We start from the raw sequence: 25028 nt of genomic DNA on the forward strand, positions 1-25028 counted from the left end.
ATATAGATTATCACTGGGTTTGTAAGATGTTGGTTTGTTGTACTTTAGGATTTTCACTAGGTTTGTAATGCTGTAAATGTTGTACTTAGGATGTTTTACTTGGCTGGTCGATTCTGTATGTTTACACTGCATGTTGACTGTATACTGTGCATGCTACTGTATCCTTATGATGTTTCCTTTGATGTACATCTCTACTGTACCAGGATTTTCACTTGGGACTTTCTGTGAATCTTGCAATGTGCCTTTGTGAATTGTAGTATGCTCTCCTTGGTTTGATAAAGGTTATTGTTTCTTGCTGTGTATTTCCTTGTAGACAGAAAGTGTTGTCCTCCTCGGGAAATAAAATTTGTGATTCTTCTTCTGACAAAAGTTTATGGACATTGAATTTTTTGATTCATCTATTACATACTATCTAAAAAATATCCCGATAAACAGTTATAAGAAACGCCTACTTGAGGTTGTTTCTGCCAAAGGGGGCAATACCACCTATTAGAGCGAAGGGTGTACTTACTTTTTCCACATACGAAATTTGCATTTATTTTTATTTAAATTATACAATGGACTACACAATGTAAATGTTTCATGACATTTGTTATATTATATCACCTTTATCTATCAATATTGTTGAAATGAAGATCAAATATTTGTATGTTGAAATATGTTGAAAAAGTCAAAACTTTACATGGGGTGCACTTACTTTTTCACGTGACTGTGTGTGTGTGTGTGTGTGTGTGTGTGTGTGTGTGTGTGTGTGTGTATGTATGTATATATATATGTATATATATATATATATATATATATATATATATATCTATATATATATATATATATATATATATGTATATTCATGCTTTACACCAATCATAATACAAACAATTATTTTGCACAAATTTATTTGTGGTGTTTGTGAAATAACATTTTTGTAAACAGTTTCAGTTGAAGATTTAGGTTGAAAAATTTTTTTTTTTAATTATAAAAAGAACCCCTCAGCACACATACGGCAGGTGCAGATTGGAAGATTGGGACAATTACACCTCACCACCACGTAATTCAAAACGCCTCACCACCTCGTAATTACAAACACCTCACCACAACGTAATTACAAACACTATATGTGAAGTATTCCAGTTCCAGTTCTATATGTGAAGAATAGATGTATTACATAATTATAAACAGTGAAGATGTTTTTGCTTCAAATGCTCCACAGGATTTTTAGCTCACCTGGAACGAAGTTCATGTTAGCTTATGCGATGGCACGTTGTCCGTCAGTCCGTAAACACTTGCAACTTCTTCTCCGAAACCGCTGATGGGATTGTGACCAAATTTGGCACAAATCATATTTGTTGTGTTGTGACTAAAGTTTGTTCACGGCATTAAAAAAAATCGGGGTCTAAGGGGGTTTACCGGGGTCAAAGTGGATCCAGGTTTGACCCCCAAAATAGGATTTTTGCTTTTTCCTCTGAAACAACACACACGATTTCGATGAAACTTCACCACAACCTTCATCACCCATGATGTACCAATGTTTGTTCAAGGCATTAGAAAAATTGGGGTCTTAGGAGGTATATGGCGTTGGGGTATTTTTTTGTTTGATTGTTTAAAGCCTTATGTTTATGTTAGTATGATTCTACATGCTGCCCTGTCTTCTAGCAACCATTGAAATTGGTTTAAAATATCTTTTGTTGGTGCAGTATACTGTTTATTCTACCAGGTGAGTGCCAGGGGTATTGCCCCTATGTTTTGGATTGATAGAGTGAGCCGGTGGTTTCCAACTATTTTCTCTTCTAAAACTCGACAGGAACTAGACCAGAAAACACGTTATTAATGATTTTAAGGTCTTTGTCCGAGTAATTCGGGAAATCTCGTGACTGCACTGTGAAAAAAGCTCTTATTATTTATTTCTTAACCCTTGGATGCAGTGATTGGGCCTCGGAGGCCCACAAGGTTTTTTTTGTTGCAAAAACTATGCTGTACAATTTTTTTTTGGAATAAGCCTCATTTTCACCGACTTTCATGTTGTCACACAAAATTAAGTGACATAAAAAAATCATTCAGGCTCGTGGAAAAATCTTCATTCTTCAATTATAACCCGAAAATCCGACACGAATGCAGGCCTGGGGCATTTGAGGCCCCCCATAAATGTTGTTGTACACTTGTACTACTATGTTATATCATTATTTTCTTGATATGAGCCTCTTGATATGCTCCTATGACTTGGTTACAAATAATTCAGTGACAAAAATATGAAAATGAAAAAACTTTACACGAATACATTTGTGGGGCCTCCGAGGCCCAATGGCTGTATAGGTGTAGGATTTTTGACAGTTGTGGACATATACATTCTAAATAAAAGGATTAGTGAATCATATTTTTTGAGCAAATACACATCCATGAGCATCGACTTAGATTGAAAAAGGATATGAAAGACAAAAAATCGATAATAAAAAAAACATTACACGAATACATCCGTTGAGCCTCTGAGGCCCAATGGCTGCGTTTATGTAGGATTTTTGACCCCTGCATCTAAGAGTTAATGATGTGTATAAAGCAAGTTACTGAGGCAGGTGCCACTGGGCAAAGGGGAACTTCTGAGCAGACTATGTGACGTTCTGGCACTCCCTCGCAACACACAAATGGCGGTTCGAGCCAGAGTGAGCACAGCACCGCATGAGGTGTGCGATCCATGTGGACACTGTGCCGATGATGTCGCTTACTTAGTTGTCAACATTAAGGGAAGAAAATGCGGGAGAGTTGAAGGGAGCCACAATATGAAGGAGGGGGGAAGCAGAGGGGAGTGGGGGGCTGGGAGGTGTGGGGGTGGCGGATGGGGTGTGGGTGTGCGAGTGGATATCGGTGTGTTGGCGGATGGGGGTGTGGGGGTCTGGGAGCACACTGTGACAGTCTAGGGAAAGGGGTTGAGGGCAAGTAGAATAAATTTATATCAGGGCAAGAATAAAAAGCATCCTTTTTTTTCAATCGTGGTATTCCACCACGGGCTTCCAGCTGGTATGTATATATACAGTATATATATATATATATATATATATATATATAATGGTATCTGTAATCTGGTTCTCCAACCTAATGAGCGGACAACATGACGTCATCACCATGCACGTCCGCCTTGCCTGCAAAGTTCCAGAGGAACCATCTAGCAGTGCGTCATTACGGATTATAAATACAGATACTGTCACAAGTGCATGCAAAACTCACAGTTACCGACCTGGTTTCGCCCTTGTTGGGGCTTCATCAGGGCAACGCAGTGAGGCTTTCCATACACTTGTAACTCTGTGACCCTTTCGGTTTTTATATCAGTCACTATGCGACCTTCATATCATCAGTGGAGAACCGCCAGCAAGGTGTCCCATACAGCTGCTGCTGCACCTTGCTGGGAGCGATAAGCTCTTGTGACAGTATCTGTATTTATAATCCGTAATGACGCACTGCTAGATGGTTCCTCTGGAACTTTGCAGGCAAGGCGGACGTGCATGGCGATGACGTCATGTTGTCCGCTCATTAGATTGGAGAACCAGATTACAGATACCATTATTAGTAACTCCCAACCGCAACCAGGTCGACTCCATATGATGAGTGGATACCAGAGATAACGTCACCGCGTGGCAGGCGGTGCTTATCGCTCCCAGCAAGGTGCAGCAGCAGCTGTATGGGACACCTTGCTGGCGGCTCTCCACTGATGATATGAAGGTCGCATAGTGACTGATATAAAAACCGAAAGGGTCACAGAGTTACAAGTGTATGGAAAGCCTCACTGTGTTGCCCTGATGAAGCCCCAACAAGGGCGAAACCAGGTCGGTAACTGTGAGTTTTGCATGCACTTGTGACAGTATCTGTATTTATAATCCGTAATGACGCACTGCTAGATGGTTCCTCTGGAACTTTGCAGGCAAGGCGGACGTGCATGGCGATGACGTCATGTTGTCCGCTCATTAGGTTGGAGAACCAGATTACAGATACCATTATTAGTAACTCCCAACCGCAACCAGGTCGACTCCATATGATGAGTGGATACCAGAGATAACGTCACCGCGTGGCAGGCGGTGCTTATCGCTCCCAGCAAGGTGCAGCAGCAGCTGTATGGGACACCTTGCTGGCGGTTCTCCACTGATGATATGAAGGTCGCATAGTGACTGATATATATATATATATATATATATTTTTTTTATTTTTTTTATTTTTTTTAAGAAACAGGAAGTAAATTCCTGCGTGGGGCTAGTGTGAAAAAATTCTGACTCAGAACTCTGAAAAAATTCTGAAAAAAAAATCGAACCCAGGAACTCATCACTTACGCGGTGACAGCCCACTGAGCTATTGAGTCTTTGAGGATATCCTCAGAGATTTCTCAGACCAACACTACGAGCTTTATAATGGCTTTATAATGGTCTCACGTGCTTGCGAAGCAGACCCTGGATGTGAGTGTATGTAAGTGTATGTAAGTGTGAAAGTGCATTGAAGATGAACTCATCTAACAATACATAGTTGTATACACGAATATATATTATAATATAGTGCCTTCAGAAAGTATTAACACCCCTTGACGTTTTCACATTTTGTTGTGTTACAACCTGAATTTAAAATGGATTAAATTGAGATTTTTGTCACTGACATACACATAATACCTCATAATGTCAAAGTGGAAATTTTTAGAATTTTTATTCAAAATAATAAAAAATTAAATACAGGAATATCTAATTTACATAAGTATTCAAACCCTGAGTCAATGCTTTGTAGAAGCTCTTTGGCAGCGATTACAGCTTTGAGTCTTCTTGGGTATGTCTGTATCAGCTTTGGACATCTGGATTTTGGGAGGTTCTCCCATTCTTCCTTGCAGATTTGCTCAAGCTCTCCCAAGTTGGATGGAAGAGTGTCGGTGAACAGCAATCGTCAAACATTTCCACAGATTCTCAATGGGCTTCAAGTATGGACTTTGACTGGGCAACTCAAGGACTTTCACGTTCTTGTTCTGAAGCAGGTTTTCCTCAAGGATTTGCCTGTATTGGACGCCATTCAATGTTCCCTCTATCCTTACATGTCTCCCCAGTCCCTGACACTGAAAAGCATCCCCATAGCATGATGCTGCCACCACTGCACTTCATGGTAGGGATGTTGTTAGATGGGTGATGAGCTGTACACACTTTCCACCAGACGTAGTGCTTGGCGTTCAGGCCAAAGAGTTAGCATTAGCACTCCAAGCCAATCAGGCGCCGTATTTTTGTAAACATGTGCACTACTTGTACTGCAATGGAGGCCCCCATGTCAGCGTGAGGCGAGTCGTGTCCGAAGGAAAATCCAATGGGAAGTCACACTTATTCTGTTTTTTGCATCTAGCTTCAGTAAAAGCACAGAATGTGTGTCAATTCTCTGAGGTAAGATGGATTAAGTATCGTGACTACTTTGGGAAATGATGGAGAAAGTGGTGACATCACCCAATCACTGTTTCACAATTTATCATGCACTCTGCACATCACACTCCATATACTGCACATCACAGCCCCGATCAAAAAGTTCCAAGTCAGTGGAAGAAATTTCTCGCAAGGGGTGAGAATAAAGATGATTGATCGCAAGGGGTGATTGATTTTCTCTTCACCACTTGGCGATCAAGCAAACTTCCTGATCTGGGGTGAGATTACAGGATTTATGTGACACATTCTGACCAATTTCACGTGTTGAAAGTGTCATCAGGTGAGCTATGCATACAGTTATTGGTTGAGTTGCAATGCGATCAAGAGGCGGCTGACACCCATCTCTTCCTCCATGCAAAACACGCCAGTTACAGTCATTGTAATAGTGTGATTCACAGTCCAGATACTGATGTCGCAGTGATCGATGCTGCTCTCAGTTCACAAATAGCAGCAAATTTGTTTATTTTCAACTGGCGTAAATAGTTACGCCCATGTGATTGATATCAGGTGTATCAAAGATGGCTTTGGGGAGCTGTATTGTCTCAGAGTTTCATTGGGTTTCAGACTCTAACCGGGTGTGACTCTCCAAGCTCGTTTTATGGGAAGGGTAAATGGAGAACATTTTCCATCATGTACAAAAGCGAGACTTCGTGCAAGGCTGGACACAATTAGGGGCTGATTTAGACATAGCAACCTGTAGTGGCGGCTGTATTGTTAAGGCTTTTTGTACCATTTACCGTCAACACTCGGGCGCCAACGTGAATGATACAGAACACAGAGTATTTTGCTTGTCATTGTCACCAGTAGAACAGTGTATGCCAACTACAAGAGACACCCAGCACCAACATATTTTGCGGGCGAACTATCAAAAGCCGCCATACACAGACGGACCCTCTCCCTGTCATCAACGCTCCTTCTCCATTCGGTCACGGCTGGAGAGTTACAGGTGATGAATTGTCAGTTCTGTGGATGACACGAGATCCAGCCCCAGAAATGATGTTGCAGGTGGTCAACTGCACATGTAAAATGTCAAAATGCAAAAGGGGACTGTGTTCATGTCGCTCCTCTACCCTGTCCTGCACGGATATTTGTAAGTGCGAGAATTGTGAGAATAGCTCTAAAACACCCACCGAGGAGTTATTTGAGATCTGGAATGTACGGGATGATAATGATTATGAGAACAACTAATCTGCTGAGTTCAGACCACATATTTCAATGCTGTAGCAGCTAATTACTACCACTACTCCCCCTTAATTAACTATTGTATGATACTGTTTGAACTGGTGTCGTACCAACTTGTACATGTCCATTCGTTTTCATTAGTCAGATGACCTATTTATGCAAAACTAGCTGACTGGAACCACCTTTAGAGGTCTAGCTGACTGTCATGCCTTAATTCGTCATTTTGTGTGGGCAGTATCAAAGATGATAATGTTTCTCTGTCTTTCTTTTAATGATGAAGTAGCTAATTACTGTGGTCACCGAGCCCAAATTAGTCCGAGTATGATGTTGGCATTCCATGCATGTGAAGTCACCGTGTGCAATTTCAAATGTCTAGGTCTATTGACGTGGAAAATGAAGCCTCGTCAAGGTCGAAGTAATTCGTACCTATATGAATAATTTGATCACTCGTACTGTTGAAGTACCCAAATGCATCCTTTGTTACATCCACACTGATCAGTGCACGACCATATTTTCTTCAGTGTAAGATAGCAATACACCCTGTTGGCATGGCTCATTCTATACATCTGATTCAATATTTGAGGCAGATACAGCCTCAGAAAAACGAATAAAATTTTCGAAAAAATCTCGCTTTTTCTGAATGATTTACCTTGTTGCAGTTTTGATATTTTTTTACAAGAAAGCGTTTGCATGGTCAATACTTCTGATTTGTAATATATATTCCTGTTTCTGATGTCCCCTGGAGAGTTGAAGCATGGAGGTGCATATTCAAGGAGCTATAGGGGTATGAAGATGGGGAAAACGCCAAAAAGTCACTTTTCTGACCCTGGCGCCCAACCTTGACTGCTCACTGTGTTTTACTGGGCCCAGATATCATGGAGAACTTTTTCCCCACACTCCAACATATTGTTACAGACGCGGTTGTGGATGTTGGTTTACCGAGCGGTTTGGTATGACCGCGTCTGCACAGTTTACCCGATTATACTCGAACGTTGGCCGAGTCGCGCTACGCTAAATCAATTGAGGAAAGGACACAACGGCTGGGTTAAAATGACACGACACCAGGGGTACAGTTCTCAAGACCTCCGGAGGAGGTTATAATATTTCGGAACGTTAGATTACAAGGACGAGAGAGACAGCATAGGAAGGTAGGCACTTAAATACGGTCTTATAGTAGCCCCGACAGACGACAGATAAACAGGACAAAACTGACTCACACAGGGATTGATGGCAAGGAAGGGCAGGTAGTCGAGGCTCAAGGTGCACCTTGGCTCAGGGGCAGAATCGACCCGGTCCGGTCCAAAGATGCGGGGAGGTATCGTCGCGCTGGAGGTGGCGTCCTTTTCTCTCCGTAGTTCCGGCGCATCTGACCTCACATCCGGTAAGTCGCTGCGTATATCCAGCGGGGAGTGACACGCCCTCGGCTCGTTAGCTCCGCCCCAGATGGAATCGGCCCGTTGCTTCTTATTGGGTGCGGGGGGTTACCGGGCTCCGGCCTTGACGAGGGGCCGACAGTCAGCCCCTTCGTGGTAACCCCGTCGGCGCACATGGGCAATGGCGGCTAACCAAGCCGGTGTGAGGACGCACACTCCCCGCGCGCTGTTGTTGTAGTTGTTGTTGTTGTTGTTTCATGAGGAAGATGGGAGGAGGTATGGGGAGGTCCTAAACTCACTACTGGTGCCATACCTCACTCACTACTGGTCCTTAATATCTCTTCCTGGTTACTCCCTCCTCCGGTATGATAGACCTGAGCCTCGGCCTGGTGGTGGGGTGGCTATCTTTGTCAAAAACTCTCTTCCTCACTCTCCTTGCACTGCTCTCTTTCCTCCTCACCCGCAGGAGTACCTCTGGTTACGGCTTCCTCTCCGCTCCCACCTTTTGTTCATATGTGTTCTGTACCGTCCCCCAAACAGTGATGACTCCATCTACATTTCAATGTCTGACAACATGGACCAACTTCTATCCACTCATCCCAACTCTCTCTTCCTCATATGTGGTGACTTCAACTGTCATCATGCCACCTGGTTGGGTGTGGGTTCCTCTCTCACTAGTCATGGCACCTCAGCAAAGGACTTCTGTGACTCACTGGGATTGACACAATCTGTCAATTTCCCGACCCGGATCTCAGCCAATGGAGTATCTTCTCTTCTAGAGTTGGTTATGACAAACTTCCCTGCTAATGTCTGCTGCTCTTCTTCTGCTCCAATCGGTTCTTCTGATCATGTGCTTGTCAAAGTGGACATCTCTCTGGCCATTCTCAGAGAGCCTCCTCAGCGTCGACGAGTCTGGCATTTCACTCAGGCCGACTGGGACGGTCTTCAAGCAGCCATCAATCGTCTGGATTGGTCTCCCATCTCCACTGCCTCTGACATCAATTCTTCCTGGGAATTCTTCCAAAGCAAACTGATCTCTCTCATGCACAGATTTATCCCATCTCGCCTTCAAATGTCTTACCCTTCCTCCCGTCCATGGTACACTGAATCTTGTGGTGAGGCAGTTGCCCTGAAACAACTTGCCTTTGCCTCTTGGAAGGCTAATCCAACTGAAGGAAATCTCAGTTCCTTCCACCAAGCTCGGAACAAGTGTGTGTCTACCCTCAGGAGTGCCAGGAAGCACTATCTCTCCTCACTCAAGAATGAACTCTCAAACCTGTCTCCTTCCTCCAAATCCTGGTGGCGTCTGGTCAAATCCGTTTCTGGTGTTTGTTCCCCCTCCATCCCCTCCCTTACCTCAAATGGCCACACAGTTGACATCGCACGTGACAAAGCCGAATGCCTCAACTCTGTGTTCGCCTCGAAATCCTTAGTCCCAAACCCATCTCTCTCTGTTCCCACCTTTCCCAGTCGAACCCAACTGCTCCTGGACTCTGTGTCCTTCTCTCCTGACAAGGTGGAGGAGTTTTTGTCAAACCTCGACTCTGATTCTGCAACTGGACCAGACGGCATCAGCCCACGGGTCTTAAAATCCTGCTCTGCCGCTCTATCTCACCCTCTCTCTGTTCTTTTCACCTTATCTTTTGCTCAAGGTCATCTGCCAGCATCCTGGAAATCAGCTAACATTACCGCTTTACACAAAAAAGGTGCAAAAACAGATCCTTGCAACTACAGACCAATCAGCCTGCTCCCAATTATCAGCAAAGTCATGGAATCCATCATTGCTTCGGATATGAAATCTTTCCTCTTCTCCAATGGCTTGATCTCTGATCATCAATTTGGTTTCAGACCAGGTCACTCTACTCTGGACATGCTGCTTCTGCTGTCTCAACAATGGATGGAGGTCCTCAATGCCAAACAGGAAATCAGAGCTGTCTCCCTTGACATATCAAGGGCCTTTGATACGGTCTGGCACCCAGCTCTGCTCATCAAACTCTCCTCCTATGGTATCCATGGAAATCTCCATGCATGGCTTGCGGACTTCCTCTCTGGTCGTAGTCAACGTGTGGCCCTGAATGGATTTCTCTCATCTCCCCTTCCTGTTCAGGCTGGAGTTCCCCAAGGAAGTGTGCTGGGCCCTGTGCTTTTTCTGGTCTTTATCAATGATCTCTCTGACTCTCTGGAAAATCCTCTCTATCTCTTTGCTGATGACTCCACTCTCTGCCGCTCCATTCCTCTTTCTGCCTCTTCCATTCTCTGCCGCTCAGATCGGCAGTCTGCAGCCTCCTCACTCTCTGAAGACCTGGACAAAATCACAGACTGGTCAAACAAGTGGAACATGTCTTTCAATCCTGCCAAATCTCACTCTCTTACTATGTCTCTCCGAAAAGATCGACTGGACAACCCTCCCATCTACTTTCTCAACAATCCTCTCCAAGAAGTTCTGTCACTCAAGCTTTTGGGTCTCACTATCTGCCATGATCTTTCTTGGGAAAACCACATTTCCAAGCTGGCCTCCAAAGCCAGTCGCCGACTGGGCATCCTCCGTCGTGCGAAGTCCTTCCTCGGCACACCTGAGCTCCTCACCACTTACAAGGCTTTCATCCGCAGCTCAATGGAATACTGTTCTCCCCTATGGGCTGGTGCTCCTGCCTCACACCTGGCTCGGCTTCACGCTGTTGAATCCAAAGCTTTCAAAATCATTGGAATCTCCCGCGATGAAGCTATCTCTGAGGGCCTTTCACTCACTCACCGCAGGCAGGTAGGTGGTCTTTCTGTCTTCTACCGACTCCTCTCCGGCCTTGCTCCCCCAGCTCTCTCTGTGCTCTGTCCCCCAAATATTCCTACAGGTCGCACAAGATCTGCCAGCAACCCTCTGATGGTTAAACTGCCGAAATCTCGGCTCTCTGCTCACCTTCACTCTTTCATTCCTCTTTTCTCCCGCCTGTGGAACAAACTCCCACACTCCCTTCAATCCCTCTCCTCCCTCCAGGTCTTTAAAACAGCTGTTCACCACCATCTCTTATCTTCCCCCATCCATAACCTTGATCTTTTCTACCCCCACTAATTCACCCCAGATCCACCTTGTTTGAAATTCCAACTTATTTCCTGGAAATCCTGGCAGTGTCCATATGTTTATACCTCTCCCACCCCCCCCCCTTCACATGCCTCCCCCCCTTCACATGCCTCCCCCCCTTCACATGCCTCCCCCCCTTCACATGCCTCCCCCCCAAAGCCCTCTCCCTCCCACAGATCTCTCGATGTCTCCATGTCTCTCGGTCCCTGCTCTCAAATGTTGTGTTTGTGTCCTTCCCCCTCTCTCCCCATCTTGTCTACCGCTCCCGATGTTATTTGTTTTATGTGTCTGTTTGTCTTTCTGTGTGATTAATGTTCGCTCTTTCACGAGCCTCGATCTTGTATACAAAAAAAAAAAAAAAAAAAAAAAATACAATCACATTCTGGTGCAACGAAGAGTCAGAATTAATGGAAACGAGTCCTTAACTGACATAGACTAAGAATAACTAGCAAGAGGTCCTATAGTTGTCTACGTGAGATGCGGTGAACCTGGGCACGACAGTTAATGGGGGAAAAAGGGGAAGGTCGGTTCTACAGAGTGTTGTTTACAGACAATGGGACTAGGGAATGGGGGATTGGGGATAGTTTGGGAGTATTGGGGAAATAGGGGAATATTTACAAGCGGATATGGAGGCCAAATCCCATATCCGCAACAATATATTTGCCTACCAGTAGCCAAAAGTTCAAGTCACACCTTCTCCTCGGAACGAAGTGTTTTCTAGCCACTTTCGTCAGACTAACCATGGCCTGTATATAGAAATATGTGTTTCTTTCTAAATCAGATGCAATCAATTGAATTGGCCCACATGTGGACTCCAATCAAGTAGTAGACATCTCAAGGATGCTCAAAGGGAATTGGATGCACTTGAGCTCAATTTGGAGTGTCACAGCAAAGGGGTTGAATACTTTTAATTTGAAATGATTTTGTAAAAAATATATATTAAAACAATCCCACTTTGACATACTGTCTTATATTTGTGTGGCCAGTTTCAGAACAATCAGCCAGGTGATAAGGGAGGAGTAGCAAAAAGTTAACAGACAGAAGGACAACCGGACAAACATGTGGACATCACGAGATGAGATGAGATCTAATGATCAGAATTAACAGTTGGCGTTTTGTAAATCATTGCAACTACAATGTTTTTGCTATATGTTTGATTGTGTGTGTGTGTTCCATCTGTTAACTTTAGTTGGTGGATGTTAAAGATGCTACGGTGCCTTTAATGAGGAGTAGTATGCAGGTCATCCCCTCCCCGGTACCCTGAAAAAAAAAAAAAAAAAATTATCGGGAAATCACCTCCAGTCAAACGTCAGGTCTGGTTGGGCAATTTTGAAAGAATTGAGTCATAAACTTCCCTCAGCACCAGATTGTGGGAATAATTGGGGATATTTTAGTAGTAGTTGTTGTTGTATAAAGAGTAGTCAAAAGGCCCTGCATGGTTGGTTGAAACAATTTTCGTAACTTTTTTCATCTTCATGCATGATGTTTATGGGTTACTGTCAGTACATTTTGGTGATCAACAAAATGTTGAGAGGCAAGTTGGAAATTATATATGCTCTCCTTCCATCCACTTCGTGTTCGATAGATGTTACACGGTTTTCCCGATCAGCATATATTATATGTGCTTTAGAATAGAAAATCCATTATATCGTCCACTCCCTGGAGAATGAAGCTCCATCTGGATATCTTCTCAAGCAAGTTCTTTGATTGTGTTCGAGCATAAAAAGTTTCTGAATGTCACACGATTTCCTACAGAGAGAGAGAAAAAAATCTCTCAGCTCTCCCCATTTTTACATCCTCACTATTTGCTTCCTGTTCTTCTGCCCTCCCACCAACCATCTGTTTCTGGAGCCTGATGACCATAAAGATGTTCTCATTGGCCATTCCGTAAATGTATTGAGGTTATTTGTTTTTCAGACATTCTGTGAGACCTTAACGCTTCCGATGGTGTTGATTTATCTGTAACAGTTTCCATTTACCAACTGTGGAGATGGCGAGATCCACATGATGATTAAGCAATGTTATGATTTATTTAAAACTAGAACGGCAATCTTTGACGTCGTGACGTCGATCAATATGCCTCTGCCCACATTATTACATTACTATACATACTTGTACCAAGTTTGATTCGAATCCCTTCAGCTGTTCTCAAGTATCACATTTTTACCTGACATGACCTCTGACCCTTGATGCAGAAATCTCATCAGTTCATATTTTCATCATGATATATACTTCCCATCACTGGTTCACAAGTTAGTGCAGCAACAGAATTTTTACCTAACAGGACTTCGGCCCTTTGACCTCTTTACCCCATAATCGAATCCGTTTATCTTCACATCATTATACATACTTGTACCAAGTTTGACTTAGTTCCCCTCAGCCGTTCTTAAGTTATCAGGGTAACAAAAACCTATTACAGACTCTGACCTTTGACCTCTTGATGCCAAAATCTAATTAGTTCATCTTTGCACCATAATATATAATTATGCCAAGTTTGAGGAAAATCCCACCACTGGTTCACAAGTTAGCTCGATAACAGAATATTGATCGAACGGGACATCTGACATTTGACCTTTGACCTCTTGACCTCAACATGTAATCAGTTCATTTTTACATCAGTATAATACCTGTACCGAGTTTGACTTAGATCCCTTCAGCCGTTCTCAAGTTATAAACGTATTCTAGACTTTGACCTTTGACCTCTTTCCCCCAAAATCAAATCAGTTCATCTTTACATCAGTATAATACCTGTATCGAGTTTGACTTAGATCCCTTCAGCCGTTCTCAAGTTATAAACCTATTCTAGACTTTGACCTTTGACCTCTTTCCCCCAAAATCAAATCAGTTCATCTTTACATCAGTATAATACCTGTATCGAGTTTGACTTAGATCCCTTCAGCCGTTCTCAAGTTATAAACCTATTCTAGACTTTGACCTTTGACCTCTTTCCCCCAAAATCAAATCAGTTCATCTTTACATCAGTATAATACCTGTATCGAGTTTGACTTAGATCCCTTCAGCCGTTCTCAAGTTATAAACCTATTCTAGACTTTGACCTTTGAACTCTTTCCCCCAAAATAAAATCAGTTCATCTTTACATCAGTATAATACCTGTATCGAGTTTGACTTAGATCCCTTCAGCCGTTCTCAAGTTATAAACCTATTCTAGACTTTGACCTTTGACCTCTTTCCCCCAAAATCAAATCAGTTCATCTTTACATCAGTATAATACCTGTATCGAGTTTGACTTAGATCCCTTCAGCCGTTCTCAAGTTATAAACCTATTATAGAGATTGACCTTTGACCTCTTTCCCCCAAAATCAAATCGGTTCATCTTTACATCAGTATAATACCTGTATCGAGTTTGACTTAGATCCCTTCAGCCGTTCTCAAGTTATCAACCTATTCTAGACTTTGACCTTTGACCTCTTTCCCCCAAAATAAAATCAGTTCATCTTTACATCAGTATAATACCTGTATCGAGTTTGACTTAGATCCCTTCAGCCGTTCTCAAGTTATAAACCTATTCTAGACTTTGACCTTTGACCTCTTTCCCCCAAAATCAAATCAGTTCATCTTTACATCAGTATAATACCTGTATCGAGTTTGACTTAGATCCCTTCAGCCGTTCTCAAGTTATAAACCTATTCTAGACTTTGACCTTTGACCTCTTTCCCCCAAAATCAAATCAGTTCATCTTTACATCAGTATAATACCTGTATCGAGTTTGACTTAGATCCCTTCAGCCGTTCTCAAGTTATAAACCTATTATAGAGATTGACCTTTGACCTCTTTCCCCCAAAATCAAATCGGTTCATCTTTACATCAGTATAATACCTGTATCGAGTTTGACTTAGATCCCTTCAGCCGTTCTCAAGTTATAAACCTATTCTAGACTTTGACCTTTGACCTCTTTCCCCCAAAATAAAATCAGTTCATCTTTACATCAGTATAATACCTGTATCGAGTTTGACTTAGATCCCTTCAGCCGTTCTCAAGTTATAAACCTATTCTAGACTTTGACCTTTGACCTCTTTCCCCCAAAATCAAATCAGTTCATCTTTACATCAGTATAATACCTGTATCGAGTTTGACTTAGATCCCTTCAGCCGTTCTCAAGTTATAAACCTATTCTAGACTTTGACCTTTGACCTCTTTCCCCCAAAATCAAATCGATTCATGTTTGAATCATAATGCATACTTGCACCAACTTTGGTCAAAATCCCATCACTGGTTCACAAGTTATCACGGTAACAAGCTTTTTACCCAACATGACCTCTGACCTTTGACCTTTGCATTCGTGAACTCAAAATCTAATCGGTTAATATTTACCTCATTATACACACCTGCACCAAATTTGACTTAGATACCTTCAGCCGTTCTCAAGTTATCGCGGTAATGAAAACCTATCATGGACGGACGCATGGACTGCTGGATGGACAACCCGAAAACATAATAATGCCTTCGGCGACTTCGACTGCGGAGGCAGAAAAATAGTTGGGGAACAGTATGTGCAATCATGTGTTTCCTGCTTTACAATGCATGAACTGAAAATCAACCTGGCAGAAAGCCATGCGGTCACAAAGAAGACGGAGCAATGAATAACTATGAAATGTGTGGTCAAAGAAAATATCAAGCAAGCTTTAAATTAAAGATTATTTGCTGCACAATATGGTGATGATTGTCTGCCAATTACGTCCTTACAATCGCGGTGCAAATTTTTTAAAGACACACCTGAGTGGGTATAGGGTACAGAATGAAACACATGTTGCAAAAGAGGCCACCTTGATCACCGAAGCGAACATCAAGTGAGTTGAAGATCTAATTCCAAATGACCAAAGGCCTATCTGTTTGTAAGATTAAGATCAATGACTGCGAGGTCGGTTATACGGAATCCATCATTCATGACTGGTTAGATCTAAATATCTATAGAGCTCAGTTGACTTTTTGCTCCACCAAATAACAGCGAAACGGTGTTGAGTAAAAGGGTGAAAATTCTACAGATGCTGTGATAAATAACTACCTCTGTCGGTTGGAATGTTCGAAAGAGAATACACGTCTGGATCAATTTTTGAATTAAATTTAAATCCCGATTTATATATATATATATATATACGCGAGTTGTCTGTGTGTGTGTGTGTCCGCGTTTTATTCAGAGATGGCTGAACGAATCTTCATCAAACTTTCAGCGTTTCATCAGTGAGTGCCTGGGAGTGTTTTAGGCAAAAAAACAAAATAATTGAAAAAAAAAGTTCGTTTTTTTTGGAGTTAACAAAAAATAATAATAATCGCTTGTTAGTGCCGAAGCCTTTTTTAATGAATGGCAGTTGTATACAAGTACACATTCGCATAAATAAATACAAAACAATTACCAGACATTTGAATACAAATAAATCAAACAATTCTCGAAGTGTACGAATTTGGTAGTACAGCTTCTTCTTCTTCCTGATCGGCATCACACTTAACTCAGAAACGTGACCACATTCACTCAGAAATGTGAGCCACATTCACTCAGAAACGTGAGCCACATTCACTCAGAAACGTGAGCCACAATCACTCAGAAACGTGAGCCACATTCACTCAGAAACGTGAGCCACATTCACTCAGAAATGTGAGCCACAATCACTCAGAAACGTGAGCCACTCCCCTTACTCTCCTGCCTCCCCCCTCCCCTCTCCTCCCTTTTAAGATACTAGGGCATGCCCGTACGTGGGTGCAATGCCCGTACGTGGGTACGTGGGTACGTGGGTGCGAGTACGGTGACAACCCCCCCCCCCCCCTCTATTTCCATGAAATGTTTTGGTCCATTCGCAACGCCAAAGCGAACGGCGAACGGCTTGCGAGTACAGTGACAACCCCCCCCTCTATTTACATGAAATGGTTTGGTCCATTCGCAACGACCACAGAACCCCCCCCCCCCCCCTCTATTTACATGAAATGGTTTGGTCCATTCGCAACGCCAAAGCGAACGGCGAACGGCTAAATCGCCATAGCTCGGTAACTACTTGTCCGATTAATTTCAAACCTTGAAAAGGCACATCCTCGGGTCCCCAGCAATATACCTGGCAAGTTTAAAGTATATCGGACCCGTGGTTGTCGAGAAACAGCGGTCACAGACATACAAACATACAAACATACAAACATACACACAGAGATTACTGGAATTATAGATAGACTAGGGCATGCCCGTACGTGGGTGCAATGCCCGTACGTGGGTACGTGGGTGCGAGTACGGTGACAATCCCCCCCCTCTATTTACATGAAATGGTTTGGTCCATTAAATGTTTTGGTCCATTCGCAACGCCAAAGCGAACGGCGAACGCTTTACATGAAATGGTTTGGTTCATGAAATGTTTTGGTTCATTCGCAACGCCAAAGCGAACGGCGAACGGCTTGCGAGTACAGTGACAATCCCCCCCCCCCCCCCCCTCTATTTACATGAAATGGTTTTAATTAGTTTTAAAACATAGTTTAACGCCAACATAGCGGCAACATAGTTTGCCAACGTGAAATAAATGAATACGCTCTCAAATGTGCCGTCCGAGGCAGAGTGTGTTCGCCACGTTCGGCACACGCGATAGCTCGCTGCTCTCTGATTGGTTGAATCGTTTTTTGGACATAGCTCGGTAAGTAATTGTCCGATTAATATGAAACCTTGAAAAGGCACATCCTCGGGTCCCCAGCAATATACCTGGCAAGTTTAAAGTATATCGGACCCGTGGTTGTCGAGAAACAGCGGTCACAGACAAACAAACAAACAAACAAACACACATACAGAGATTAGTGGAATTATAGATAGATAAATTCTCTGTAAAAGAGCTTCCACTTCTGACTGCTCCCCTTCCCCCTCTCCCCACCCATTCCTCCTCACCCTCCCCTCCCCTCCCCTCCCCTCACCCTCCCCCCCTCACCCTCCCCCCCTCACCCTCCCCCCCTCACCCTTCCCTCCTCCTCCCCCTCCCCCTCATCCTCCCCCTCCCCTCGCCTCCCCCCCCCGTTCCCCTCCCTCCCTCCGTTCCCCTCCCCCCCCCCGCCTCCCCCCCCACGTTCCCCTCCCTCCCTCCGTTCCCCTCCCCCCGCCCGGCAACGCCGGGTACTTCTGCTGGTAGTTATATAAACAAATGTCCAGGTGAAGCTTGACCAACTCTCAAATAGGTGTGTCTATGTGTGTGTGTGTGTGTGTTTATGAAAGAGATGTAACTGCCTGGTGAATGACAAACTCACCATGGTTTGGAAGCAGGAGTGCAGCTGTGTGAGGAAGTAAGGCTTGTCAGGGAGTGCCAGCATGCGTTTCTCCACCATGGTGCACTCAACGTCATCATCTTGAATGATCACATCCTTCTTTAGGATCTTCACAGCAAAGAGCTGATCGGTCTCGCGGTATTCTGCGAGCATGACCTGTGCAAGAATAGCCAAGGGGTGTTATTGAGCTCGGCTGGAGTGGATAACGGGTGCTCAGCCCAAATTATACTTCTTCACTAACTAGGTATTTAAAATAAACAAATAAATTGATGGCTATCTCGAATCATCCAAACAGGAGGGATAATTGCTTCTTTAACTATAACGGCACTCAGTAGAGAGCATACCTCCGCCTAGTTGGCCATATCACTCAATGGTGAAGAATCACTGAAAAATTAAATAATTCTCATATCCGAATCCATATTCAGATCTTCACCAAAATCGAATCGATTCTTCCTTGTCACACACACAACCTCTCCACCAGGTTTCATCTGAATCCATCCATAACCTTTTGAGATATCCCGCAAAGTATCGTTTTTGGCCCTATCTACCAATGGTGAAGAATCACGTAAAAAATTAAATAATTCTCATATCCGAATCCATATTCAGATATTCACCAAAATCTAACCTAATCGTCCCCATCACACTCCCAACCGGTCCACCAAGTTTCGTCCGAATCCGTCTCCAACCTTTTGAGATATTTTGTTCACAAACAAACAAACAAACGGACAAACAGACAAACAGACAAACAAACAAACAAACAAACGGACAAACAGACAAACAAACGGACAAACAGACAAACAGACAGGGGTGAAAACATAAACTCCATCCACCGTTGGTGGCGGAGGAAAAGATGCAGATGCCCCAATCTCAGATGATGGATGGATGAAGATAATACAAGTCATAATTAACACATGTTAATCCCTATTCTAAGTATAATTATAGCTTGGTTGACTTTTTGGAAATGTTACCCCTTTGGGACTGACAGGTTAGCTAGTTCAGAGTTAGCAAACTCCTCCGTTAAATTATCTCCGCTGGGTTTGATCCACGGTGGACCAAAACCGCCCAACGCGCTACTTTTCCGACATTACACCAATGAATACACATGGGGGTGTGCTCCGTCAGCAAGCGGCATGCTCCATTCAAAGCACTCAGGCAAGCAATCCAAAGGAACGGCGTGCTCGGCACCGCTTAACAAAATGGCGATCTCCAAGCAAACAATTTGAATGATCGGACGATTTGCATTTTACCAGGACCACCTTTACGTCCGCACGATGATGATGAAGACGATGAAGAAGAGGATGAAGAAGATGAAGAAGAAGTTGAAGAATAAGCTGCAGCTGAGGAAGAAGATAAGGAAAATGAATAATAAGAAGAAGATGAATAAGGTGAAGCTGAAGAAGATGAAGAAGAAGAAGTTTAAGAGTTGAAGAAGAAGCTGAAGAGAAAGATGAAGAAGAAGCTGAAGAGAAAGATGAAGAAGAAGAAGTTGAAGCAGGTGAATAAGAAGAAGTTTAAGAAGATGAAGAAGCTGAGGAATGAGGAAGAATAAGAATAAGAGGAATATGAGGAAGAAGAAGAAGAGAAGAAGAGAAAGAAGAGGAAGAAGATAAGAAGAGGATGAATAAGAAGAAGAGGAGGATATGAAGAAAAAGAATGATGCTATCGTGATACTCGAGCAAATGCTGTCTGAGTCGTCCGTCCGTGTCTGAGTCATGTCTGAGTCGCTGAGTGTCTGGTCGACGTCCGTTTAGGAGTTGCCGAAGGCGAGAAGAAGAGGTCATTTCGTTGGGTACAAAGCTTGTTTATTGTACAGAAATCTCCAGCAACTGCTCACGAACGGAAGTCGTAACGGCTTATATAAAACCAAAAACCCTCTTCGGAGGGTGTGGCTCCAACAGCCGTGCGTGCGTCACGACCACACAACCAAAAGTCCCACAGGCCTGTGCACGTGGATTATTACCAAATAAGGACATGCAAATAAGGTAAAGGTAACCGCCACATGCGAATAAGGTAACCGCTACATGCGCCCCCCCAGAATACACTCTCACGGGCTTGTACGTAGTTCGCAGGCGCGCTCGGCGGTTGCCGAGAAGGTGCGAGCAGTGCTCGGCCTCGATACGCGTAAAAAAACGCCGCCGTGGGGTTGAGTCGACCGAGGGGCTGGTCAAGGCTTCGGGGGAGGCTGCCGAGGTACCTCGCGGGCCTCCCGAGTATGTAGAGTAGGAGTCGTAGTTGCGCGAGTGGCGAGCAGCGGTAGCAGTTGTAGTTGCAGCAGTAGGAGTTGCAGGAGTGGCGAGCAGCAGTGCGCGCGAAGGTAACGAGGCTCCAGCGCGCGCGAAGGTAACGAGGCTCCAGTGCGCGCGAAGGTAACGAGGCTCCAGTGCGCGCGAAGGTGACGAAGTAGCCGTGCCGCCAACGTCAGTGCGCGCGCAAGAGATGAGCAGCAGTGCGCGCGAAGGCGACGAAGTAGCCGTGCCGCCAACACCTCGTAGCGGCGTTCCTTCGGAGGGTCCCGGAGCAGGCTCGCCCCTCCAGTCGTAGAGGAGGAACCGAGCGCGGTGCGCGAACCACAAGGCCGCTCGTCGTTGCTAAAACTCCGGCAGTTCGAGTTTAGGTCTTGTGGAAGAAATTGCGGTCGAAATACTGCCGTGTTCATTTGCAGCCCCCGAATACGTTCGGGGGCGGCCGAGGTCACCAGTTTAGGAGTTGCCGAAGGCGAGAAGAAGAGGCTATTTCATTGGGTACAAAGTTTGTTTATTGTACAGAAATCTCCAGCAACTGCTCGCGAACGGAAGTCGTAACGGCTTATATAAACCAAAAACCCTCTTCGGAGGGCGTGGCTCCAACAGCCGCGCGTGCGTCACGACCACACAATCAAAAGTCCCACAGGCCCGTGCACGTGGATTATTACCAAATAAGGACATGCAAATAAGGTAAAGGTAACCGCCACATGCGAATAAGGTAACCGCTACACTATCGTGATACTCGAGCAAATGCTGTCTGAGTCGTCCATTTTCAGTTTTACTCGATCCTCTTGTGACAACTTCCCCAAACAAATGTATTGTGTTAGGATTGGCAAAGGAGTATGAGGAAGAAGAAAAGAAAGATAAATGGGGTGTTAGGAGGAGCCCCCGGCCAAGCTTACAACTATGGACCCTACCCACTGTGCATTTTGGGGAGGGGGTGATGGGGGTTTGCATGTTTGTAAATATTGATGATTTAGGATGAAAAGAAGAGTAAACAAAATGGCCCCGTGGGACACTGACGGTTATTTCCCCACAGTTTCTGAGATTTTAAAATAAATTAACTGAATTTGAGGCGAATCCCCCCTTTTCAGCCTCAAATATGGAGCAGATGCAGATGGGGAGTAAAACCCCATGAGACCTTACTCTTCTGATGTATCATACAAATTTGGTCCATATAGGTGATGTAGTTTGTGAGGGAAATATGTTTTAGTGAATATGAGGGATTCGGGAAAGGGGGACAATGGCGGATGGCCGGACACCAATCACCACTCTGTGATGTTATTTCGGATAAAATACTCCGAAATAACCTAAAGCATGAAATGCATGTTTGAACTGTCATGGCACTCGGTTTATGCTGTATGTTTTGTATATACAGGGTCCTGAGTTAGTTATTTCTTTAGTAAGCGTTCAGATAGTCCTCTCTTCTGTGTACGTAGTAAGTTTCAGGGGTCAATATGCATTGTGTGGGATTTGCTCGGGATTTTCCCCCTTTTCTTTATTTTGCTTCAAAGCAAAGCGCTCTTTCCATAAAACCAACCATGAAGGAAGTGCACCTCATATGCATATTTGCCTCAGAACAGGATTCAAATCTCGCTCCAATTTCCTATGGTCCTCATCACTATAGACAACCGCATCGACCACCACGAACCGCTATTAACCTCCCAACCATCTCCGCACCACCATGCCTCAGCTACCTTCCTCCAGTGCGGTTAAGCCCATGTTAAGTGCGGAGCTCCAACCCGTGGCCTGGTTACAGTCAACGGGGCCGAAGAGCACAAATCAAACTAGCAGCGAGGATGACGTCAGCAAGAGACCCAGTTGGGCCAATGAGCGCGCTGCTGTTAAAACCACTTGTATGACCATGCATTCTGGTCCTTCGGGGACAGGATGCATGTGTTTTGAATGACCATGTGCTTCAGCCTTGGGGTTGAAGTGCATGTGTATGCTAATGGGACAGCCTTGATAGACGGTGTGCCTTGGCTGTGGGGTCAAGGTGCACGTCCAAGGCTGTTTAAATGTTTGATTTTTTACCTTTTTTATTATAAAAAAAGGCAGGCCAAAGCGCTGGCCTCAAAAAGCCATGCGATCAGGCTAAATAGGGCGGTGCTTGAACTACGCCCCCGGCCGCCATGCCTAAAAGAGGTGGGGCATGACCCTCGACCTCCACCTAGCACCTCCCCTCTCCAGACACATAAAAGGCAGTGATTAGCGAGCGATTAGACTGTCTAGTCTGGTCGGTCAAGTCTGGGTACAACAAGAAGTTTGGAGTCTTGGTCGGACCGAGTCATGAAATGGTGGAGAGCTGAGTTCTGGATGGGAGGTGGACGAGCTAGGGAGGCTGTTGGATGCAGGCGAGAGACGGAAATAGCCGTATACAATATCTGCATACAATATGAATGAATGAATGATCGTTTTAGGGCCATTTTTCCCCGCTAGAGCAGGGGTTAGCGTTGCCCCATGACAATCATGGTTCCCTATTTGAGGCAATGTTTTATGGCCGGATGCCCTTCCTGACGCCAACCCTTAGTCACGTCTTATGATGCGCAAGGATACAGTGTACCTATTCTACATCAGGGTACACACCAGAATCATTCATCCCAGCAAGCTGGTACTCAATTTGCCGACCTCGGAAGGATGACAGGCTGAGTCAACCCCCCTGATGTTAATTAAGCGATGAACTGGGATTCGAACTCAGGATCCTAAGATCCCAGGCCTGCACCCTAACCGCTAAGCCAACACAATATCCGCATACAATATCCGCATACAATATCAGCATACAATATCCGCATACAATTTCCATATACAATATCTGCATACAATATCCGCATACAATATCCGCATACAATATCGGCATACAATATCCGCATACAATATCAGCATACAATATCCGCATACAATATCCGCATACAATTTCCGCATACGATATCCGCATACGATATCCGCATACAATATCCGCATACAATATCCGCATACAATATCCGCATACAATATCCGCATACAATATCCGCATACAATTTCCGCATACAATATCCGCATACAACATCCGCATACAACATCCGCATACAATATCCGCATACAATTTCCATATACAATATCCGCATACAATATCCGCATACAATATCCGCATACAATATCCGCCTACAATATCCGCATACAATATCCGCAGACAATATCCGCATACAATATCCGCATACAATATCCACATGTCGAGCAACCGCAGAGGGTGTCGCACACATTCAATATCCTCACCAGAATATCCTTCACGGTTACCTTCCTGCTTACCAGCTCCATCACCATGATAAACAGGAGAGGGCTGATAAATCAATACGTTCGTTGTTATGATCACCAATTGATGCTACTGTTATTGTTGTTAATATTATTAGTATTAATTAATATATGCTTTGTTTCAATGTTATAATTGTTTTGCCATGGATGGACATGTATAAAGCAGCTCTATACACCTTAACATGGCGTGTATTTAAAACATGGGGATTATTATACGGATTCTTTATAGTTATAGTTATGGTTAATGAGCCTAATCAACTCAGGAGTGATCATTTTGGTGCATCACACACCATATCAGTAAGCTCCAGTAGAACTCCACAAAAAAAACTTGACACACACACACCTCAACAATGAATATAAGTAGTATGTCACTGTGAACAGGAATCATAACAAAATGCAAAAAAAGCCCCTGGATATTGATGTCGTTCATATTACATTCATTGTTTGATTTTATTTTGGTGGCTAACTCTCTTGTCCTTTCTCTTTTTTTGATTCTCACTGTAATATCCATCATGGTATAACTGCTCCTAAATCCCGTTAAACTGAAAGCTGCTGTACATCTTTCGCATAGATTCCTGGCTTCAATAAACCCCAATAAACTGTAAGCTCATCTAATTAGTGCCCTATAGCTTCGTGTTGCCGAGCACTTTGCATCCAAGAAAATAATATATGAATCCACTCCAAGCGCTTACAGCATTTTGCATCCAAGAGATGGGGATAAAAATCTTCGGTTTCATCACAACATCCCGCATCGTGATTTATCCTTTGTGTAAATTATGCTTAAAGCTCCTTCCTGAACCTTGTGCTGAATTCAGTCGTTCCATTGTTGAAAACAAACTGCCCCTGGAGTTCTTAATGCAATTGCATGATAACAGCAAATAGTCGTAATCAATTGTCATACGAGGTGCCACTTCAGCTTCAAATGGAAACAAATGTGAGTTATTATCGCTGGCCCTGTGTTTGTAAACAAAGGCTGTATTTTATGGTTTCCTCCAGGGAAAGAAACTTCGATTCTAGCAAAAGTTAGAAACCTGCGTCACTATAAGCAGTCTGTCCAGTCATCCTGTCATCCCGTGTCCCTAACAAGGAGGTTTGCTGACAACTTTCCATTGGACATGCCACAGAGCGATGGCCCACTTAAACATCCTTTGCTGTTGGGTTCACAAATTCACAAAAAGGTCATGTATTCACACCTGTCTCTCCT

General features: G+C 43.9%; 1 protein-coding gene across 5 annotated transcripts in view; it reads right to left on the reverse strand.

Moving 5' to 3' along the window:
- LOC137428362 (protein kinase C alpha type-like) overlaps positions 1-25028 on the reverse strand; it is a 550957-nt gene that overhangs the window by 110397 nt on the left and 415532 nt on the right. For all 5 annotated transcript variants that reach the window (XM_078778901.1, XM_078778902.1, XM_078778898.1 and 2 more), the window contains one exon: positions 18276-18449. In XM_078778901.1, the coding sequence (XP_078635027.1) occupies positions 18276-18449 (174 nt within the window). The remainder of the gene's footprint in view (positions 1-18275; positions 18450-25028) is intronic.

This window comes from Myxine glutinosa, chromosome 5 (assembly GCF_964187855.1).
Source record: "Myxine glutinosa chromosome 5, kmMyxGlut1.1, whole genome shotgun sequence".
NCBI classification, from domain to species: domain Eukaryota; kingdom Metazoa; phylum Chordata; class Myxini; order Myxiniformes; family Myxinidae; genus Myxine; species Myxine glutinosa.